This window comes from Oncorhynchus gorbuscha, linkage group LG19 (assembly GCF_021184085.1).
Source record: "Oncorhynchus gorbuscha isolate QuinsamMale2020 ecotype Even-year linkage group LG19, OgorEven_v1.0, whole genome shotgun sequence".
In the NCBI taxonomy this organism is placed as follows: Eukaryota; Metazoa; Chordata; class Actinopteri; order Salmoniformes; family Salmonidae; genus Oncorhynchus; species Oncorhynchus gorbuscha.
In genome coordinates, this window is record NC_060191.1 from 65,554,041 (window position 1) to 65,575,707 (window position 21,667).

A 21,667-nucleotide genomic window follows, 5' to 3' on the forward strand; every position below is an offset into this window, starting at 1 on the left:
TGATCAGATGGTCATGTACAGGTAGAGATATTGGTGTGCAAAAGAGCAGAAAAGTAAATAAATAAAAACAGTATGGGAATGAGGTAGGTGAAAATGGGTGGGCTATTTACCGATAGACTATGTACAGCGATCGGTTAGCTGCTCAGATAGCAGATGTTTGAAGTTGGTGAGGGAGATAAAAGTCTCCAACTTCAGCGATTTTTGCAATTTGTTCCAGTCACAGGCAGCAGAGAACTGGAACGAAAGGCGGCCAAATGAGGTGTTGGCTTTAGGGATGATCAGTGAGATACACCTGCTGGAGCGCGTGCTACGGATGGGTGTTGCCATCGTGACCAGTGAACTGAGATAAGGCGGAGCTTTACCTAGCATAGACTTGTTGATGACTATTTTGTGTATGTCTGTTACATGAAATCCAAATAAAAAACAATTTAAATGACATGTTGTAATGCAACAACATAGGAAAAACACCAAGGGGGATGAATACTGTTGCAAGGCACTGTATATATCAACTAATTGGCGAGGGCAGTAGAACAGTCTGCAGCACCTGGCCTCACCCTACTAGAATCTGAAGTCAAATGTCTGCTATTTGCTGATGCTGGTGCTTCTGTCCCCACCCAAGGAGGGCCTACAGTAGCACCTAGATATTCTGCACAGAAAGAATCAGACAAGGAAAAGCATGAGATGTGATCTGTTCTTTTCCTGATCATGACCAGGAAGAATTTTGGGGCCTTATTACAGGTGCTCATAATCAGTGACTCATCAGGGGCAAACAATAGAAGTGCCTGTATAATTTTACTACTAGATTCCAGGGAGCCTGGCATGTCCACATAGTATCTTCCAACCAGCTGTCCTTGGACCTTGTTGCTCCTTGCTATAAAGAATGACCACTATAGAGCCCAAGGAAGCCAGGGATCCATCATTTTCTGATAGATATGCTACATGTAGTTGAGATTCCCTGGGCAGAGATAAAGACATGGTTTGTTTTACAGGCAGGGTCCGGTTTCAAGCGCTAACTACAGTAGGGGGAAGTACACTGACTGTAGCAGCCTGTTGCCTTGTAACTACATCAACCAGTTGAGCACTAGTCTGTAGTTCCGGACTGTAAGGCTATCACAGGAATTCAGAGAACTTCCACGCTTTACATTTTACACATAACTGACCAGATATTCTTGAAAAACAACATAAATACGTTATTCAGTGAAACTAAAGCAACAGAGAGCACAGATCATACAGTCAAGCGAGTGTCTTCTCCAAATCGAATCAAATTTAATTTGTCACATGCGCTGAATACAACAGGTGTAGAGCTTAGTGAAATGCGATTGGCCGATTTTTATATATATATATTTGTAATAATGACAATTAAAACAATGCTGAATGAACACTTATTTGAACTTAATATAATGCATAAATATAATCTATTTAGTCTCAAATAAATAATGAAACATGTTCAATTTGGTTTAAATAATGCAAAAACACAGCGTTAGAGAAGTAAAAGTGCAATATGTGCCATGTAAAAATAATAATAATCCTTGCTCAGAACATGAGAACATATGAAAGCTGGTGGTTCAATATTCCAAGTTAAGAGGTTTTAGGTTGTAGTTATAGGAATTCTGACACATCGAATATTTCTCTCTATACCATTTGTATCTCATATACCTTTGACTATTGGATGTCCTTATAGGCACTTTAGTATTGCCAGCCTAATCTCGGGAGTTGATAGGCTTGAAGTCATAAACAGCGCTGTGCTTCAAGCATTGCTAAGAGCTGCTGGCAAAACGCAGTAAAGTGCTGTTTGAATGAATGCTGACGAGCCTGCTGCTGCCTACTACCGCACAGTCGGACTGCTCTATCAAAACATAGACTTAATTATAATAAACACACAGAAATACGAGCCTTTGGTCATTAATATAATCAAATCCAGAAACTATCATTTAGAAAACAAAACATTTATTATTTCAGTGAAATACAGAACCGTTACATACTTTATCAAATGGGTGGCAACACAAAGTCTAAATATTGCTGTTACGTTGCACAACCTTCAATGTTATGTCATAATTATGTATAATTCGGTCTTCACACAGTTTGCAACGAGCCATTCGGCCCAAACTGTTGCATATACCCCGACTCTGTTTGCACTGAACGCAAGAGAAGTGACACATTTCCCTAGTTAATATTACCTGCAAACATTAATTTCTTTTAACTAAATATGCAGGTTTAAAAAAATATATACTTCTGTGTATTGATTTTAAAGCATTGATGTTTATGGTTAAGTACATTTGTGAAAGGATTGTGCTTTTTTCATGAACGCGCTTTTCTTAAATCATAACCCTTTTGGCAAAGTTGAAGTAGGCTGTCATTCGATGATACATTAACAGGCACCACATTTATTATATGCAACGCAGGACAAGCTAGTTAACCTAATAATATCATCAACCATGTGTCGTTAACTAGTGATTATGTGAACAGTGATTGTTTTTTATAAGATAAGTTTAATGCTAGCTAGCAACTTACCTTGGCTCCTTGCAACCACAAGGTCCTTCTGACGCTACACTCGCGTAACAGGTGGTCAGCATTAGAGGTCGACCGATTAATCGGAATGGCCGATTAATTAAGGCCGATTTCAAGCTTTCATAACAATCGGAAATCAGTAATTTTGGACGCCAATTCTTTTTTTTCCCAACTTTATTAAATTTTTATTTAACTAGGCAAGTAAGTTAAGAACACATTCTTATTTTCAATGACGGCCTAGGAATGGTGGGTTAACTGCCTTGTTCAGGGGCAGAACGTCAGATTTTTACCTTGTCAGCTCAGGGATTCAATCTTGCAACCTTACGGTTAACTAGTCCAACTCTCTAACCACCTGCCTCACGAGGAGCCCATCTGTTACGCAAATGCAGTAAGAATCCAAGGTAAGTTGCTAGCTAGCATTAACCTCTCTAGGGTATGTGGGACGCTAGTGTCCCACCTGGCCAACATCCAGTGAGATTGCAGAGCGCCAAATTCAAATACAGAAATACTCATTATAAAAATTCAGAAAACAAAACATATTTTACATAGGTTTAAAAGATTAACATCTTGTGAATCCAACCACGGTGTCAGATTTACAAAATGCTTTACGGCGAAAGCATACCTTACGATTATTTGAGAATTGCCTATAATTTCCACCTGTTGTCTATTCCATTTGCACAACAGCATGTGAAATGTATTGGCAATCAGTGTTGCTTCCTAAGTGGACAGTTTGATTTCACAGAAGTGTTATTGACTTGGAGTTACATTGTGTTGTTTAAGTGTTCCCTTTATTTTTTTGAGCAGTGTATTTCAATATAAAAGGTAAACAAGAAAGGCACTCTCTCGGTCACGTGCATGAAAAAGCTCTGACACGGCAGGGTCCACTCATTCAGACTGCTCTTACTCCCTCATTTTTCAGAATACCTGAAACAATTTATAAAGACTGTTGACATCTAGTGGACGGCATAGGAACTGCAATTTGAGTCCTAAGTCAATGGATACTGTAATGGCATTGAATAGAAAACTACAAAACCAAAAAAAAACTACTTCCTGAATGGATTTCTCTCAGGTTTTCACCTGCCAAATCAGTTATGTTAATCTCATAGACACTATTGTAACAGTTTTGGAAACTTTAGAGTGTTTATCCAAATCTACCAGTTATATGCATATATCTTCTGGGCCCGAGTAGCAGGCCGTTTAATTTGGGCATGCTTTCCAAAATTTGGGCATGTTGTAACTTTTGAGCATTACTAGTTTATCTAGCGTGTCCTGCGTTGCAATAGCCAGGTTAGTAGGCTTTAAACCTGCATATTTAAAAAGAAAGCCAGGTTAGTAGGCAATATTAACCAGGTGAAATTGTGTCACTTCTCTTGCATTCATTGCACGTAGAGTCAGGGTATATGCAACGGTTTGGGCCGCCTGGCTCATTGCAAACTAATTTGCTGGTTCCTGGTTCGGAATGGTTCCGTATTCCACTGAAAGAATAAACGTCTTGTTTGTTTTCGAGATGATAGTTTCCGGATTTGACCATATTAATGACCTAAGGCTCGTATTTCTGTGTGTTATTATATTATAATTAAGTCTATGATTTGATAGAGCAGTCTGACTGAGCGATGGTAGGCACCTGCAGGCTCATAAGCATTCATTCAAACAGCACTTTTGTGCATTTTGCCAGTATCAGCTTTTTTTTGTCCTCCAATAATCGGTATCTGTGTTGAAAAATCATAATCAGTCGACCTCTAGTCAGCATGCCACACAGTTTCCTCGTGGATTGCAATGTTAATCGGCGTCCAAAAAGGCCAACTACCGATTGTTATGAAAACCTGAAACCGGCCCCAATTTATCGGCCTCGCCGATTCATCGGTTGACCTCTAGTACATGTAAATAGAGTTAATGAAAGTGACTACTTTATACTACTTGCTCTGTAGACAATGCCATTGGCTAAACACCAGCCTTATAGTAGGCTAAGAATGTGAGTGAGGGGGTGCAAAGATAGCATGAGGGGCTTGCATCTTACAGTATGTGGCTGAAAACAATGGCTAATGTGTAGAGGGCAGAGGACCTTGGGCAGCTGTCACAGTACTGAATGATGTCAAGGCTTGGCCAGGCCAGGCCAGGGCCCCAGTGGTGACAAAGAGCCCAGTACTATGGCCGTTCTGTATTGGGATCATGGTTTTCTTTTTCTGGCACAGTATAATGTCCCCAGTGCCTCAGACATGACTATATAAACGACCAACAAGGAGCCCATTTGTGGGATGGGTGGCTGTGTCATGCTGGGTTAGTACGTGTCACGTCACGCCATCCTGTGAGGTCGGTCACAAGACCACAGTTCAAACACACAGAGGGCCCATTGGGAGAAATAGGAATATAGATATTCATGTTAAATCTACAAGGAGATTGCTTGTACACAGCCTAGCTTGCAATGTTTTAAAAGGGGTCACAGCATATGTATGAGATTATCAATATGTGATGAGAATTGGTACATTGAAATTATGAACAACATTTCAATTAATATAAATGAACCTGAATCCATGAAATACCATGAGTTTTAAAAAATACATCAGTAATTTTGAGAGCAGGTTTTACAGGGTGAATTGAGGTTGAGATGAGAAAGGAAGCAGGAAGTGTAATGCTGTTTTCCATCACCAGAGAGCAGCCTCATCCCAGAGGAAGAGAAGGCAGAGGGCTGCAGTCATGAGTAGCCTGAAGTATCACCCCGAATTCAAGTCCGCTGCTCTATTGAATCCGCCATCCGACAAGTTGTTTGTGTGACTTCATTTCAAAATGACGGGGCGCATTGTACGAAACAAATTCATTAGCGAATGGATCGTCTAACAAATCCAACCAGTCACCATATCAAAGTTGACAATGTCGTCATGCAGGTCTGCTCAGACCCAACCCATCCAACCCAACGGTCAGAATGTGTTCGCATTCTAGATATCGTCAGGGGAAGGGGGGGCAAATCCAGATTCATGGTGGAGAAGAAATGTCGGAGTGATGTGGATGGGTAGCCAGGCAACAGTGAAAGGTGATCCGGGGGGCTGAGGATGGAAAATGTGGGCAGTGGGCCTTCCCACTAATGCTCTTGACCCTGACCTCTGCCATTCACTAGCCACAGCTTCAGCAGCAACAACAGCAGGGCAGGGCAGGCACACAACACTGCAGGCGCTCAGCCCCACTGCACTGCAGGGTACAAGCAAACAACATCAAAGCCTATTTGCAGCACTGGCTCAGTAGCTCCAGGCTGACTGGGCTGTTAGAGATTTGTATGAATAGCATTCCTACGAGTGAGACTAGTTTTAAATCAATATCATTTATGAGTAACTGGAATATGAGCAGCAGCAGAACGTGGATCAAGTATAGAGCATTCAGAAAATATTCAGACCCCTTGACTTTTTCCAAGTTGTTACATTAGTCTTATTTTAAAATGTAATAAATAAAAACAATTCCTCAATCTACACACAATACCCCATAATGACAAAGAGAAAACCGGTTTTAGACATTTTTGCAAATTTATAAAAAAAATACAAAACAGAAATACCTTATTTACATAAGTATTCAGACACTTTGCTATGAGACTCGAAATTGAGCTTAGGTGCATCCTGTTTCCTAACATGTTTCGACAACTTGATTGAAGTCCACCTGTGGTAAATTTTATTGATTAGACATGATTTGGAAAGGCACACACTGGTCTTTGTAAGGTTCCACAGCTGACAGTGCATGTCAGAGCAAAAACTAAGCCACGAAGTTGAAGGAATTGTCCGTAGAGCTCGGAGTCAGGATTGTGTCGAGGCACAGATCTGGGGAAGGTTACCAAAACATTTCTGCAGCATTCAAGGTCCCCAAGAACAAAGTGGCCTCCATCGTTCTTAAATGGAACACGTTTGGAAACAACAAGATTCTTCTTAGAGCTGGCTGCCTGGCCAAACTGAGCAATCGGGGGAGAAGGTCCTTGGTCAGGGAGGTGACCATGAACCCGATGGTCAATTGGACAGAACTCCAGAATTCCTCTGTGGAGATGGGAGAAACATCCAAAAGGACAACAATCTCTGCAGCGCTCCACCAATCAGGCCTTTATGGTAGAGAGGACAGATGGATTCCACTCCTCAGTAAAAGGCATATGACAGCTGGCTTGGAGTTAGCCAAAAGGCACCTAAAGGACTCTCAGACCATGAGAAACAAGATTCGCTGGTATGATAAAACCAAGACTGAACTATTTGGCCCAAATGCCAAGCATCACGTCTGGATGAAACCTGGCACCATCATCATGCTGTGGGGAAGTTTTTTAACGGTAGGGACTGGGAGACTAGTCAAGATAGAGGGAAAGAGTACATTGATGAAAATCTTCTTCAGAGCACTCAGGATTTCAGACTGGGATGAAGGTTCACCTTTCAACAGGACAACGACCCTAAGCCAAGACAACGCAGGAGTGGCTTTGGTACAAGTCTCTGAATTTCCTTGAGTGGCCCAGCCCGAGCACAGACATGAATCCGATCGAACATCTCTGGAGAGACCTGAAAATAGATGTGCAGCAACGCTCCCCATCCAACCTAACAGAGCTTTAGAGGATCTGCAGAGAAGAATGGGAGAAACTCCTCAAATACAGGTGTGCCAAGCTTGTAGCGTCATAGTCTAGAGTCTTCTAGGGTGTAATCGCTGCCAAAGGTGCTTCAACAAAGTACTGAGTAAAGGGTCTGAATACTTATGTAAATAAGGGATGTTGACCCCTCTCCCTTCAGCTCCTGGGAGAGCCCCCCAGCAGGGGGTTAGGAAGAAGGGACGGCTACAGACAGAGGACATGACCCCTCTCCCCTTCAGCTCCCAGAGAGAGAGCCCCCCAGCAGGGGGTTAGGAAGAAGGGACAGCTACAGACAGAGGACATGACCCCTCTCCCCTTCAGCTCCCAGAGAGAGAGCCCCCCAGCAGGGGGTTAGGAAGAAGGGACAGCTACAGACAGAGAGGACATGACCCCTCTCCCCTTCAGCTCCCAGAGAGAGAGCCCCCCAGCAGGGGGTTAGGAAGAAGGGACAGCTACAGACAGAGAGGACATGACCCCTCTCCCCTTCAGCTCCCAGAGAGAGAGCCCCCCAGCAGGGGGTTAGGAAGAAGGGACAGCTACAGACAGAGAGGACATGACCCCTCTCCCCTTCAGCTCCCAGAGAGAGAGCCCCCCAGCAGGGGGTTAGGAAGAAGGGACAGCTACAGACAGAGAGGACATGACCCCTCTCCCCTTCAGCTCCCAGAGAGAGAGCCCCCCAGCAGGGGGTTAGGAAGAAGGGACAGCTACAGACAGAGAGGACATGACCCCTCTCCCCTTCAGCTCCCAGAGAGAGCCCCCAGCAGGGGGGGGTTAGGAAGAAGGGACAGCTACAGACAGAGAGGACATGACCCCTCTCCCCTTCAGCTCCCAGAGAGAGAGCCCCCCAGCAGGGGGTTAGGAAGAAGGGACAGCTACAGACAGAGAGGACATGACCCCTCTCCCCTTCAGCTCCCAGAGAGAGAGCCCCCCAGCAGGGGGTTAGGAAGAAGGGACAGCTACAGACAGAGAGGACATGACCCCTCTCCCCTTCAGCTCCCAGAGAGAGAGCCCCCCAGCAGGGGGTTAGGAAGAAGGGACAGCTACAGACAGAGAGGACATGACCCCTCTCCCATTCAGCTCCCAGAGAGAGAGCACAGGAGACATGCCAGCCTGTCCAAGTCGTCACACTGAGTCACTCTGTCTTGCATGTTATCTTCCCCTGCCTCCATTACAGGGCTCACATAGGAGGCATGTTGGCCTGTCCCACCAGTCCCACAAAGTCAGTCTGTATGCTCCCATTCACTGTTACAGTAATAAGTGTTTAACAGGAGGGTAGCAAGCATCTCAATGTCAATGCTCTGGTTTGCTGTGGTATAACAACTGTAGACGAAGGTCTATAACCCCATAGGTAACAAACCACAAAACAGCAACAATACAAAACGGCATGCACATGAGTTAGTATGCATGAGATGTTGCAATCCTCTCTAAAAAAAAATATCAATTGGCATTTAACATTCTCATTTAGTGTCAGTGGATGTTCACTAGGTGTTTCAGAGAGTTGCAGCAGAGTAGATGTATATCCCCAGCCTCACCTGCATGTCCCACAGCAGCAGGGGGTGAGATGGTGTGAGGAATGGCAGAGATGTTTTACTATCACAGTGAATTAACAAGGAGGGCATGACTAACCCCTGTAACCAACTGACAGGATGTGATATTCAAAGTTCCTGTCTGGGGAGAGAGAGACGTCAATAAAGGCATAACAGGACTCTGTTCCAAGGCCACTCTCCTCTCAGCACAGCAGAGGACACAGCCCCGGTAACGCTCTCAGCTAGCAAGGCTGTGAAACACACACAGGACGCTCATTCAGGACAACTGACCTCCTGGTAGCAAGGACAGCAGATGGTGCCTCTTTATTGCTAAGCTAAGGTGGTGGATGAATAGATCTACATCACAGGAGGCTGGTGGCACCTTAATTGGAGAGGACAGGCTCGTGATAATGTCTGGAGCAGAATGGTATCATAAACATGAAGTGCACGGTTTCACATGGTTGCCATTCTATCGCTCCATTCAGGACATCATTATGAGCCGTCCTCCCCTCAGCAGCCTCCTGTGGCCTACATCAAGGACACTCACTTTAGGAGTCAGTTAGTTGTAGTGGGAACGTGTGTCATGGATAGAGACCTAGACACTGTGTGTGTGTATATATGAGTCAGCATGACTGAACCATAGATAAGCGGGAGGATGTGAAAATAACCCACCTCCAAGCTTCCGGAAGAAATGACAAGGCAAGACTACAGTACGATGGTATCCAGGTGCCATACAGTCATACTGTTCTGTACCATACCGGGGTATATGGTATTACACAAGAGGCACTACTTCTAAAAACTATTTAGGAAACAGGGATCTTGATCCAGGAGGGGATTGAATGTCTCTGCTGAAGCCAAGAAAATGAATAGCAGACATCTAGCCACTTATCAAACCAAATGAAAAGCTGACATCTAGCCACTTATCAAACCAAATGAATAGCTGACATCTAGCCACTTATCAAACCAAATGAATAGCTGACATCTAGCCACTTATCAAACCAAATGAATAGCAGACATCTAGCCACTTATCAAACCAAATGAATAGCTGACATCTAGCCACTTATCAAACCAAATGAAAAGCAGACATCTAGCCACTTATCAAACCAAATGAATAGCTGACATCTAGCCACTTATCAAACCAAATGAATAGCAGACATCTAGCCACTTATCAACCCAAATGAATAGCAGACATCTAGCCACTTATCAAACCAAATGAATAGCTGACATCTAGCCACTTATCAAACCAAATGAATAGCTGACATCTAGCCACTTATCAAACCAAATGAATAGCTGACATCTAGCCACTTATCAAACCAAATGAATAGCAGACATCTAGCCACTTATCAACCCAAATGAATAGCAGACATCTAGCCACTTATCAAACCAAATGAATAGCTGACATCTAGCCACTTATCAAACCAAATGAATAGCAGACATCTAGCCACTTATCAACCCAAATGAATAGCAGACATCTAGCCACTTATCAAACCAAATGAATAGCTGACATCTAGCCACTTATCAAACCAAATGAATAGCTGACATCTAGCCACTTATCAAACCAAATGAATAGCTGACATCTAGCCACTTATCAAACCAAATGAATAGCAGACATCTAGCCACTTATCAACCCAAATGAATAGCAGACATCTAGCCACTTATCAAACCAAATGAATAGCTGACATCTAGCCACTTATCAAACCAAATGAATAGCTGACATCTAGCCACTTATCAACCCAAATGAATAGCTGACATCTAGCCACTTATCAAACCAAATGAATAGCTGACATCTAGCCACTTATCAACCCAAATGAATAGCAGACATCTAGCCACTTATCAACCCAAATGAATAGCAGACATCTAGCCACTTATCAACCCAAATGAATAGCAGACATCAACCCAAATGAATAGCAGACATCTAGCCACTTATCAAACCAAATGAATAGCTGACATCTAGCCACTTATCAAACCAAATGAATAGCTGACATCTAGCCACTTATCAAACCAAATGAATAGCAGACATCTAGCCACTTATCAAACCAAATGAATAGCTGACATCTAGCCACTTATCAAACCAAATGAAAAGCAGACATCTAGCCACTTATCAAACCAAATGAATAGCTGACATCTAGCCACTTATCAAACCAAATGAATAGCAGACATCTAGCCACTTATCAACCCAAATGAATAGCAGACATCTAGCCACTTATCAAACCAAATGAATAGCTGACATCTAGCCACTTATCAAACCAAATGAATAGCTGACATCTAGCCACTTATCAAACCAAATGAATAGCTGACATCTAGCCACTTATCAAACCAAATGAATAGCAGACATCTAGCCACTCAACCCAAATGAATAGCAGACATCTAGCCACTTATCAAACCAAATGAATAGCTGACATCTAGCCACTTATCAAACCAAATGAATAGCAGACATCTAGCCACTTATCAACCCAAATGAATAGCAGACATCTAGCCACTTATCAAACCAAATGAATAGCTGACATCTAGCCACTTATCAAACCAAATGAATAGCTGACATCTAGCCACTTATCAAACCAAATGAATAGCTGACATCTAGCCACTTATCAAACCAAATGAATAGCAGACATCTAGCCACTTATCAACCCAAATGAATAGCAGACATCTAGCCACTTATCAAACCAAATGAATAGCTGACATCTAGCCACTTATCAAACCAAATGAATAGCTGACATCTAGCCACTTATCAACCCAAATGAATAGCTGACATCTAGCCACTTATCAAACCAAATGAATAGCTGACATCTAGCCACTTATCAACCCAAATGAATAGCAGACATCTAGCCACTTATCAACCCAAATGAATAGCAGACATCTAGCCACTTATCAACCCAAATGAATAGCAGACATCAACCCAAATGAATAGCAGACATCTAGCCACTTATCAAACCAAATGAATAGCTGACATCTAGCCACTTATCAAACCAAATGAATAGCAGACATCTAGCCACTTATCAACCCAAATGAATAGCAGACATCTAGCCACTTATCAACCCAAATGAATAGCAGACATCTAGCCACTTATCAAACCAAATGAAAAGCTGACATCTAGCCACTTATCAACCCAAATGAATAGCAGACATCTAGCCACTTATCAACCCAAATGAATAGCAGACATCTAGCCACTTATCAAACCAAATGAATAGCAGACATCTAGCCACTTATCAACCCAAATGAAAAGCTGACATCTAGCCACTTATCAAACCAAATGAATAGCTGACATCTAGCCACTTATCAAACCAAATGAAAAGCTGACATCTAGCCACTTATCAACCCAAATGAATAGCAGACATCTAGCCACTTATCAACCCAAATGAATAGCAGACATCTAGCCACTTATCAACCCAAATGAATAGCAGACATCTAGCCACTTATCAACCCAAATGAAAAGCTGACATCTAGCCACTTATCAACCCAAATGAATAGCAGACATCTAGCCACTTATCAACCCAAATGAAAAGCTGACATCTAGCCACTTATCAAACCAAATGAATAGCAGACATCTAGCCACTTATCAAACCAAATGAAAAGCAGACATCTAGCCACTTATCAACCCAAATGAAAAGCTGACATCTAGCCACTTATCAAACCAAATGAAAAGCTGACATCTAGCCACTTATCAAACCAAATGAATAGCAGACATCTAGCCACTTATCAACCCAAATGAAAAGCTGACATCTAGCCACTTATCAACCCAAATGAAAAGCTGACATCTAGCCACTTATCAAACCAAATGAATAGCTGACATCTAGCCACTTATCAAACCAAATGAATAGCAGACATCTAGCCACTTATCAAACCAAATGAATAGCAGCATCTAGACATGAAAAGCTGAGCCACTTATCAAACCAAATGAATAGCAAATGCCAATCAAACCAAATGAAAAGCAGACATCTAGCCACTTATCAAACCAAATGAATAGCAGACATCTAGCCACTTATCAAACCAAATGAAAAGCAGACATCTAGCCACTTATCAAACCAAATGAATAGCAGACATCTAGCCACTTATCAAACCAAATGAATAGCTGACATCTAGCCACTTATCAAACCAAATGAAAAGCTGACATCTAGCCACGTATCAACCCAAATGAAAAGCAGACATCTAGCCACTTATCAAACCAAATGAAAAGCTGACATCTAGCCACGTATCAACCCAAATGAAAAGCAGACATCTAGCCACTTATCAACCCAAATGAATAGCTGACATCTAGCCACTTATCAAACCAAATGAAAAGCTGACATCTAGCCACTTATCAAACCAAATGAATAGCTGACATCTAGCCACTTATCAACCCAAATGAAAAGCTGACATCTAGCCACTTATCAAACCAAATGAATAGCTGACATCTAGCCACTTATCAAACCAAATGAATAGCTGACATCTAGCCACTTATCAAACCAAATGAATCATTTATTTTGTCAAATCTTATATTTATATGTAAACGTGACATAGCACATTTTTAAATGGTATTGAAAAACATACCGTCGGTATTTGGAAATAAACTATTTATATCGTATACCGTGGTATTGCCCAAGCCTAGACTACAGCATTAAAAAGGTGTGGTCAGCAAAGCAGTCTGTCTGCCAGGGGGAGGAGAATTTGAACCCCCTGCCAGGGGGAAGAGAATTTGAACCCCCTGCCAGGGGGAAGAGAATTTGAACCCCCTGCCAGGGGGAAGAGAATTTGAACCCCTGCCAGGGGGAAGAACCCCTGCCAGGGGAAGAGAATTTGAACCCCCTGCCAGGGAAGAGAATTTGAACCCCTGCCAGGGGAAGAGAATTTGAACCCCTGCCAGGGGGAAGAGAATTTGAACCCCCTGCCAGGGGGAAGAGAATTTGAACCCCCTGCCAGGGGGAAGAGAATTTGAACCCCCTGCCAGGGGGAAGAGAATTTGAACCCCCTGCCAGGGGGAAGAGAATTTGAACCTCCTGCCAGGGGGAAGAGAATTTGAACCTCCTGCCAGGGGAAGAGAATTTGAACCCCCTGCCAGGGGGAAGAGAATTTGAACCCCCTGCCAGGGGGAAGAGAATTTGAACCCCCTGCCAGGGGAAGAGAATTTGAACCCCCTGCCAGGGGAAGAGAATTTGAACCCCTGCCAGGGGAAGAGAATTTGAACCCCCTGCCAGGGGAAGAGAATTTGAACCCCCTGCCAGGGGAAGAGAATTTGAACCCCCTGCCAGGGGAAGAGAATTTGAACCCCCTGCCAGGGGAAGAGAATTTGAACCTCCTGCCAGGGGGAAGAGAATTTGAACCCCTGCCAGGGGGAGAGAATTTGAACCCCCTGCCAGGGGGAAGAGAATTTGAACCCCTGCCAGGGGAAGAGAATTTGAACCTCCTGCCAGGGGAAGAGAATTTGAACCTCCTGCCAGGGGAAGAGAATTTGAACCTCCTGCCAGGGGGAAGAGAATTTGAACCTCCTGCCAGGGGGAAGAGAATTTGAACCTCCTGCCAGGGGGAAGAGAATTTGAACCTCCTGCCAGGGGGAAGAGAATTTGAACCTCCTGCCAGGGGGAAGAGAATTTGAACCTCCTGCCAGGGGGAAGAGAATTTGAACCTCCTGCCAGGGGGAGGAGAATTTGAACCTCCTGCCAGGGGGAGGAGAATTTGAACCTCCTGCCAGGGGAAGAGAATTTGAACCTCCTGCCAGGGGAAGAGAATTTGAACCTCCTGCCAGGGGAAGAGAATTTGAACCTCCTGCCAGGGGGAAGAGAATTTGAACCTCCTGCCAGGGGGAAGAGAATTTGAACCTCCTGCCAGGGGAAGAGAATTTGAACCTCCTGCCAGGGGGAAGAGAATTTGAACCTCCTGCCAGGGGAAGAGAATTTGAACCTCCTGCCAGGGGAGAGAGAATTTGAACCTCCTGCCAGGGGGAAGAGAATTTGAACCTCCTGCCAGGGGGAAGAGAATTTGAACCTCCTGCCAGGGGAAGAGAATTTGAACCTCCTGCCAGGGGGAAGAGAATTTGAACCTCCTGCCAGGGGAAGAGAATTTGAACCTCCTGCCAGGGGAAGAGAATTTGAACCTCCTGCCAGGGGAAGAGAATTTGAACCTCCTGCCAGGGGAGGAGAATTTGAACCTCCTGCCAGGGGGAGGAGAATTTGAACCTCCTGCCAGGGGGAGGAGAATTTGAACCTCCTGCCAGGGGGAGGAGAATTTGAACCTCCTGCCAGGGGGAGGAGAATTTGAACCTCCTGCCAGGGGGAGGAGAATTTGAACCTCCTGCCAGGGGGAGGAGAATTTGAACCTCCTGCCAGGGGAGGAGAATTTGAACCTCCTGCCAGGGGAGGAGAATTTGAACCTCCTGCCAGGGGAGGAGAATTTGAACCTCCTGCCAGGGGAGGAGAATTTGAACCTCCTGCCAGGGGGAGGAGAATTTGAACCTCCTGCCAGGGGGAGGAGAATTTGAACCTCCTGCCAGGGGGAGGAGAATTTGAACCTCCTGCCAGGGGGAGGAGAATTTGAACCTCCTGGCTTGTCGCCATATTCAACAGGAACAATACACCGTGCTGTGAGATATACTCTCTGCTCCACCGTTACAAAACACAAACCCCCCACCAAAGCAGCTGTGAGGTGTACTATAATACTAGTGGGAGACAGACGTGATACTGTAGTGACAGAGGCGGAAGGGGAGTTGAGCTCTAGTGACAGAACCAGGACAGAGAGAGAGGGCCAGAGAGGAGGAAGGGGAGTTGAGCTCTGTAGTGACAGAACCAGGATAGAGAGAGAGGGCCAGAGAGGAGGAAGGGGAGTTGAGCTCTGTAGTGGCAGAACCAGGATAGAGAGGGCCAGAGAGGCAGAAGGGGAGTTGAGCTCTGTATTGACAGAACCATGATAGAGAGAGAGGGCCAGAGAGGCGGAAGGGGAGTTGAGCTCTGTAGTGACAGAACCAGGACAGAGAGAGAGGGCCAGAGAGGAGGAAGGGGAGTTGAGCTCTGTAGTGACAGAACCAGGATAGAGAGAGAGGGCCAGAGAGGAGGAAGGGGAGTTGAGCTCTGTAGTGACAGAACCAGGACAGAGAGAGAGGGCCAGAGAGGAGGAAGGGGAGTTGAGCTCTGTAGTGACAGAACCAGGATAGAGAGAGAGGGCCACAGAGGAGGAAGGGGAGTTGAGCTCTGTAGTGACAGAACCAGGATAGAGAGAGAGGGCCACAGAGGAGGAAGGGGAGTTGAGCTCTGTAGTGACAGAGAGAGAGGGCCAGAGAGGAGGAAGGGGAGTTGAGCTCTGTAGTGACAGAACCAGGATAGAGAGAGAGGGCCACAGAGGAGGAAGGGGAGTTGAGCTCTGTAGTGACAGAACCAGGATAGAGAGAGGGCCACAGAGGAGGAAGGGGAGTTGAGCTCTGTAGTGACAGAACCAGGATAGAGAGAGAGGGCCACAGAGGAGGAAGGAGAGTTGAGCTCTGTAGTGACAGAACCAGGACAGAGAGAGAGGGCCACAGAGGAGTAAGGGGAATTGAGCTCTGTAGTGACAGAACCAGGATAGAGAGAGAAGGCCACAGAGGAGGAAGGGGAGTTGAGTTGTTCCATGGACAGGTGATTCCAAGTCCCTCGTGATCAGCTGTGAGACTTACTTCAGAGAAACTTCAATGATGTTCCATAGAGAACAGTTCCACAATGTGAGGAAAGGATATTTTGCCCACTTGCATAATTACTACAGCAATCTCTAGAATGAGCTCTGAATGAGGAACTCAACTGATGGCTTCAGACCAGTTAAACTTTCACTTCCTGTTCCTGTTGTATCATGGAGTGGCTTCAACATGACGCACCTGAAAAACGTATTTAATCTGTCAATTCCTGACCAAATGAACACTGACTGACTGTCAAGCCACCACGACGTCAAGCCAGTGGATAATGACATCATTCAGAGTCACTACTTCTATGGGCCTGCTTCCTTAGGTACAGTGGTTGACGGGAAAGAAACTCACTTCTTCTGCAGATCATGCAGGCTCTGCTCAGCCCTCTGTAGACCATCCAGGTCCGTCATCATCTTCTTCATGTGGTCCTTAGAGTAACGGTTCTGGATGTAGGCGAACCAGCAGCCTCCAATGCCGATCACTATGGACACCACAAGCATGAAGTCCTTCAGGTGGTTATGAGTGTTCACTGGGGAGAGAGAGAAGTGTTAGCTTAAACGGTATACTTCAGGATTTTGGCAATGAAGACCTTTATGTCCTTCCCCTAGCGTTAGCGCAAAGATTGTATGTTTATGGTAACAGCTAGTATGCTAGCAGATACCATAGGCTTCCAGTCATTGCACTAACGCTATTTAGTATTGGCTCACGAAACTCTTTAACCTCCTTCATACTGGATGCAGAGACATAAAAACAGTACATATCGATTTCGGATTGTCCCTTCATCCAACAAAACTCATTGGTGGTGAACTAATGTTGTGAAAGTGTGTGAAACTGAATGAACTCAAGTCATGGTACAGTAGCGAGGTCTCTCCAAGAGAGATGTGCGGTAGTAGTTGGGATGCGTTGAGGAGGCACCAGGCTAAAAGACCAAGGTAAAGGCAGATTAACACACTATTTACATGAGGCGACGAATCAAAGCCCCGACAGCCTCGGTCTTGCCCTTCCTGTCCTCTGGAGGCGAGGGGTTCGGCCTGTGTAGAGAGGTGTGAATGTCCTCTGTCATAATGTTGCCATCCTAATGGATTTAGAACAGTCCAATTCCTCACAGTCACTGCCAGCACGCCAACCAGGCAGGCAGCAACTAACACTCATGTAAAATCAGCCAAGAGGCCTTAGACGTGATCCATCCATCATCCTTAAAGAACAGACAGGTGAAGACTACAAAACCCTTTCACTTAAAGCTGTGAAGGCTGAGACGTCGTAGGGCCTTATAAAGGGACAAGATCTGAGGTAACACATGATCTCTTAGCAAGCACAGCACTTATGTCCTGGAGTGAAACAAAAGAGGAAGTGGAGTGTCAGCTAAAGCCTGGGCCTGGCATCTCTTTATACAGCCGCATAGAGGGCGTGCCAACTTACAAAGAAGCCTTACACACTAAGCTCTCTCGGCTGGCTGTTATTGACAAGGAACAAAAGACCTCCCTTCGCCTCACAGAAAAACAACCTCCACGCTGACACCGACATAGGTTATTGATGTAGAGTAATGATGCATGGCAATGTGCTCATTAGGCCAGCAATGTTTTCTTGCCCTCTGTCATCAGTCAAGAGCTGTGTGTGTGGGCTCTTGTAGCCTCGTCTACACAATCCAGTACAAACACAGTTGGCCATTAACAGTAGAACTTGGCCGGATAGTGAAGAACATTTATGACTAGACTGGTGTCAGACCAGTATTACAGAAACAAGGTGAACCACATGACGGTGGCCTAGCCCTTTCCCTTATAAAGCTCTAGGGCAGGGGTCCCCAATTACACTCAGCCCTGGAACGATCTTTCCTTGAGCAGATGTTCGGGGACCGGAACATAGTTCTAAATCATTTGTACGCTGCAAATTTACCACTATAATCTCAAACAGATATAGTATTTGATCAAAACTGAACTTTTTCAAACCTTGATTACAATGGGATACAATCACATATCCCTCTATTTAATACTTGGGAACAGATTTTCCTAAATTAAAAATCACTATGCTGATTTGATGTTGATTTTACAGTTTTATCTCCAACACACAGGAGAGATAACATGGTTTCTAATATTACTATTATCTAATATACATCAGGCCAATCATCCGTTCCCTCCCGCAGGAAAACAACTCCCTCTCGCATTGCTTTCAGCAATGGGTCTGCAGCATTAGAATCCTACTCTTCGTCTGTGGAAGACCAGACAGGGAAATATCTGATCCCTATGGACATCCTCTACTAAATCATTTTCATCTCCTGTTGTTACAGTTCAATTACTGGTCGTTGAATAGAACCAGTTCAACACACACAGCTAACTGTCAGAATAAAACGGGTAACTGTCAGAATAAAACGGGTAACTGTCAGAATAAAACGGGTAACAGTAACTGTCAGAATAAAACGGGTAACAGTAACTGTCAGAATAAAACGGGTAACTGTCAGAATAAAACGGGTAACTGCCAGAATAAAACGGGTAACTGTAACTGCCAGAATAAAACGGGTAACTGTAACTGCCAGAATAAAACGGGTAACTGTAACTGCCAGAATAAAACGGGTAACTAACTGCCAGAATAAAACGGGTAACTAACTGCCAGAATAAAACGGGTAACTGCCAGAATAAAACGGGTAACTGTCAGAATAAAACGGGTAACTGTCAGAATAAAACGGGTAACTGTCAGAATAAAACGGGTAACTGTCAGAATAAAACGGGTAACTGTCAGAATAAAACGGGTAACTGTAACTGCCAGAATAAAACGGGTAACTGTAACTGCCAGAATAAAACGGGTAACTGTAACTGCCAGAATAAAACGGGTAACTGTAACTGCCAGAATAAAACGGGTAACTGTAACTGCCAGAATAAAACGGGTAACTGTAACTGTCAGAATAAAACGGGTAACTGTAACTGTCAGAATAAAACGGGTAACTGCCAGAATAAAACGGGTAACTGCCAGAATAAAACGGGTAACTGTAACTGCCAGAATAAAACGGGTAACTGTAACTGCCAGAATAAAACGGGTAACTGTAACTGCCAGAATAAAACGGGTAACTGTAACTGCCAGAATAAAACGGGTAACTGTCAGAATAAAACGGGTAACTGCAACTGCCAGAATAAAACGGGTAACTGCCAGAATAAAACGGGTAACTAACTGCCAGAATAAAACGGGTAACTGTAACTGCCAGAATAAAACGGGTAACTGTAACTGCCAGAATAAAACGGGTAACTGCCAGAATAAAACGGGTAACTGCCAGAATAAAACGGGTAACTGCCAGAATAAAACGGGTAACTGTCAGAATAAAACGGGTAACTGTAACTGCCAGAATAAAACGGGTAACTGTAACTGCCAGAATAAAACGGGTAACTGCCAGAATAAAACGGGTAACTGTAACTGCCAGAATAAAACGGGTAACTGCCAGAATGTAACTGCCAAATAAATAAAACGGGTAACTGCCAGAATAAAAACGGGTAACTGTAACTGCCAGAATAAAAAAACTAACTGCGGGTAACTGTAACTGCCAGAATAAAACGGGTAACTGTAACTGCCAGAATGTAACTGCCAGAATAAAACGGGTAACTGCCAGAATAAAACGGGTAACTGCCAGAATAAAACGGGTAACTGTAACTGCCAGAATAAAACGGGTAACTGTAACTGCCAGAATAAAACGGGTAACTGTCAGAATAAAACGGGTAACTGCAACTGCCAGAATAAAACGGGTAACTGTAACTGCCAGAATAAAACGGGTAACTGCCAGAATAAAACGGGTAACTGCCAGAATAAAACGGGTAACTGCCAGAATAAAACGGGTAACTGCCAGAATAAAATGGGTAACTGTAACTGCCAGAATAAAACGGGTAACTGTAACTGCCAGAATAAAACGGGTAACTGCCAGAATAAAACGGGTAACTGCCAGAATAAAACGGGTAACTGCCAGAATAAAACGGGTAACTGTAACTGTCAGAATAAAACGGGTAACTGCCAGAATAAAACAGGTAACTGCCAGAATAAAACGGGTAACTGTCAGAATAAAACGGGTAACTGCCAGAATAAAACGGGTAACTGTAACTGCCAGAATAAAACGGGTAACTGTCAGAATAAAACGGGTAACTGTAACTGTCAGAATAAAACGGGTAACTGTAACTGCCAGAATAAAACGGGTAACTGTAACTGCCAGAATAAAACAGGTAACTGTCAGAATAAAACGGGTAACTGTAACTGCCAGAATAAAACGGGTAACTGTAACTGCCAGAATAAAACGGGTAACTGCCAGAATAAAACGGGTAACTGTAACTGCCAGAATAAAACGGGTAACTGCCCAGAATAAAACGGGTAACTGTCAGAATAAAACGGGTAACTGTCAGAATAAAACGGGTAACTGTAACTGCCAGAATAAAACGGGTAACTGTAACTGCCAGAATAAAACGGGTAACTGTAACTGCCAGAATAAAACGGGTAACTGTAGAATAAAACTAACTGCCTGCCAGAATAAAACGGGTAACTAACTGCCAGAATAAAACGGGTAACTGTAACTGCCAGAATAAAAACGGGTAACTGCCAGAATAAAGAATAAAGCGGGTAACTGCCAGAATAAAACGGGTAACTGTCAGAATAAAACGGGTAACTGTCAGAATAAAACGGGTAACTGTCAGAATAAAACGGGTAACTGTCAGAATAAAACGGGTAACTGTCAGAATAAAACGGGTAACTGTCAGAATAAAACGGGTAACTGTCAGAATAAAACGGGTAACTGTCAGAATAAAACGGGTAACTGTCAGAATAAAACGGGTAACTGTCAGAATAAAACGGGTAACTGCCAGAATAAAACGGGTAACTGTAACTGCCAGAATAAAACGGGTAACTGTAACTGCCAGAATAAAACGGGTAACTGTAACTGCCAGAATAAAACGGGTAACTGTAACTGCCAGAATAAAACGGGTAACTGTCAGAATAAAACGGGTAACTGTCAGAATAAAACGGGTAACTGTCAGAATAAAACGGGTAACTGTCAGAATAAAACGGGTAACTGTCAGAATAAAACGGGTAACTGTCAGAATAAAACGGGTAACTGCCAGAATAAAACGGGTAACTGTAACTGCCAGAATAAAACGGGTAACTGCCAGAATAAAACGGGTAACTGTAACTGCCAGAATAAAACGTGTAACTGTAACTGCCAGAATAAAACGGGTAACTGCCAGAATAAGGAAACCCTTCGTAAATGAGGGATACAAATTATATTGAAAGCAAGTGTGGTTCCTGAGTTAAATAAGCAGTTAACATTACATTATGCTTAGGGTCATGTATATAAATGCCCAGTTCCCATTATTTTGGCTACTATGGATAGAAGAGATCTCAGTGACTTTGAAAGACTGGTCTCATTAAGGTGTGTGTGTGTGTCTCAGTCACCAGATCAACACAATTGAACACTTA

The 21,667-nt window shown here is 43.9% G+C and overlaps 1 protein-coding gene across 4 annotated transcripts in view; it reads right to left on the bottom strand.

Moving 5' to 3' along the window:
• Positions 1–21,667, bottom strand: part of LOC124004779 (stromal interaction molecule 1-like) — a 66,197-nt gene that overhangs the window by 15,276 nt on the left and 29,254 nt on the right. For all 4 annotated transcript variants that reach the window (XM_046313568.1, XM_046313567.1, XM_046313566.1 and 1 more), the window contains exon 7: positions 16,583–16,760. In XM_046313568.1, coding sequence (XP_046169524.1) covers positions 16,583–16,760 — 178 coding nt within the window. The remainder of the gene's footprint in view (positions 1–16,582; positions 16,761–21,667) is intronic.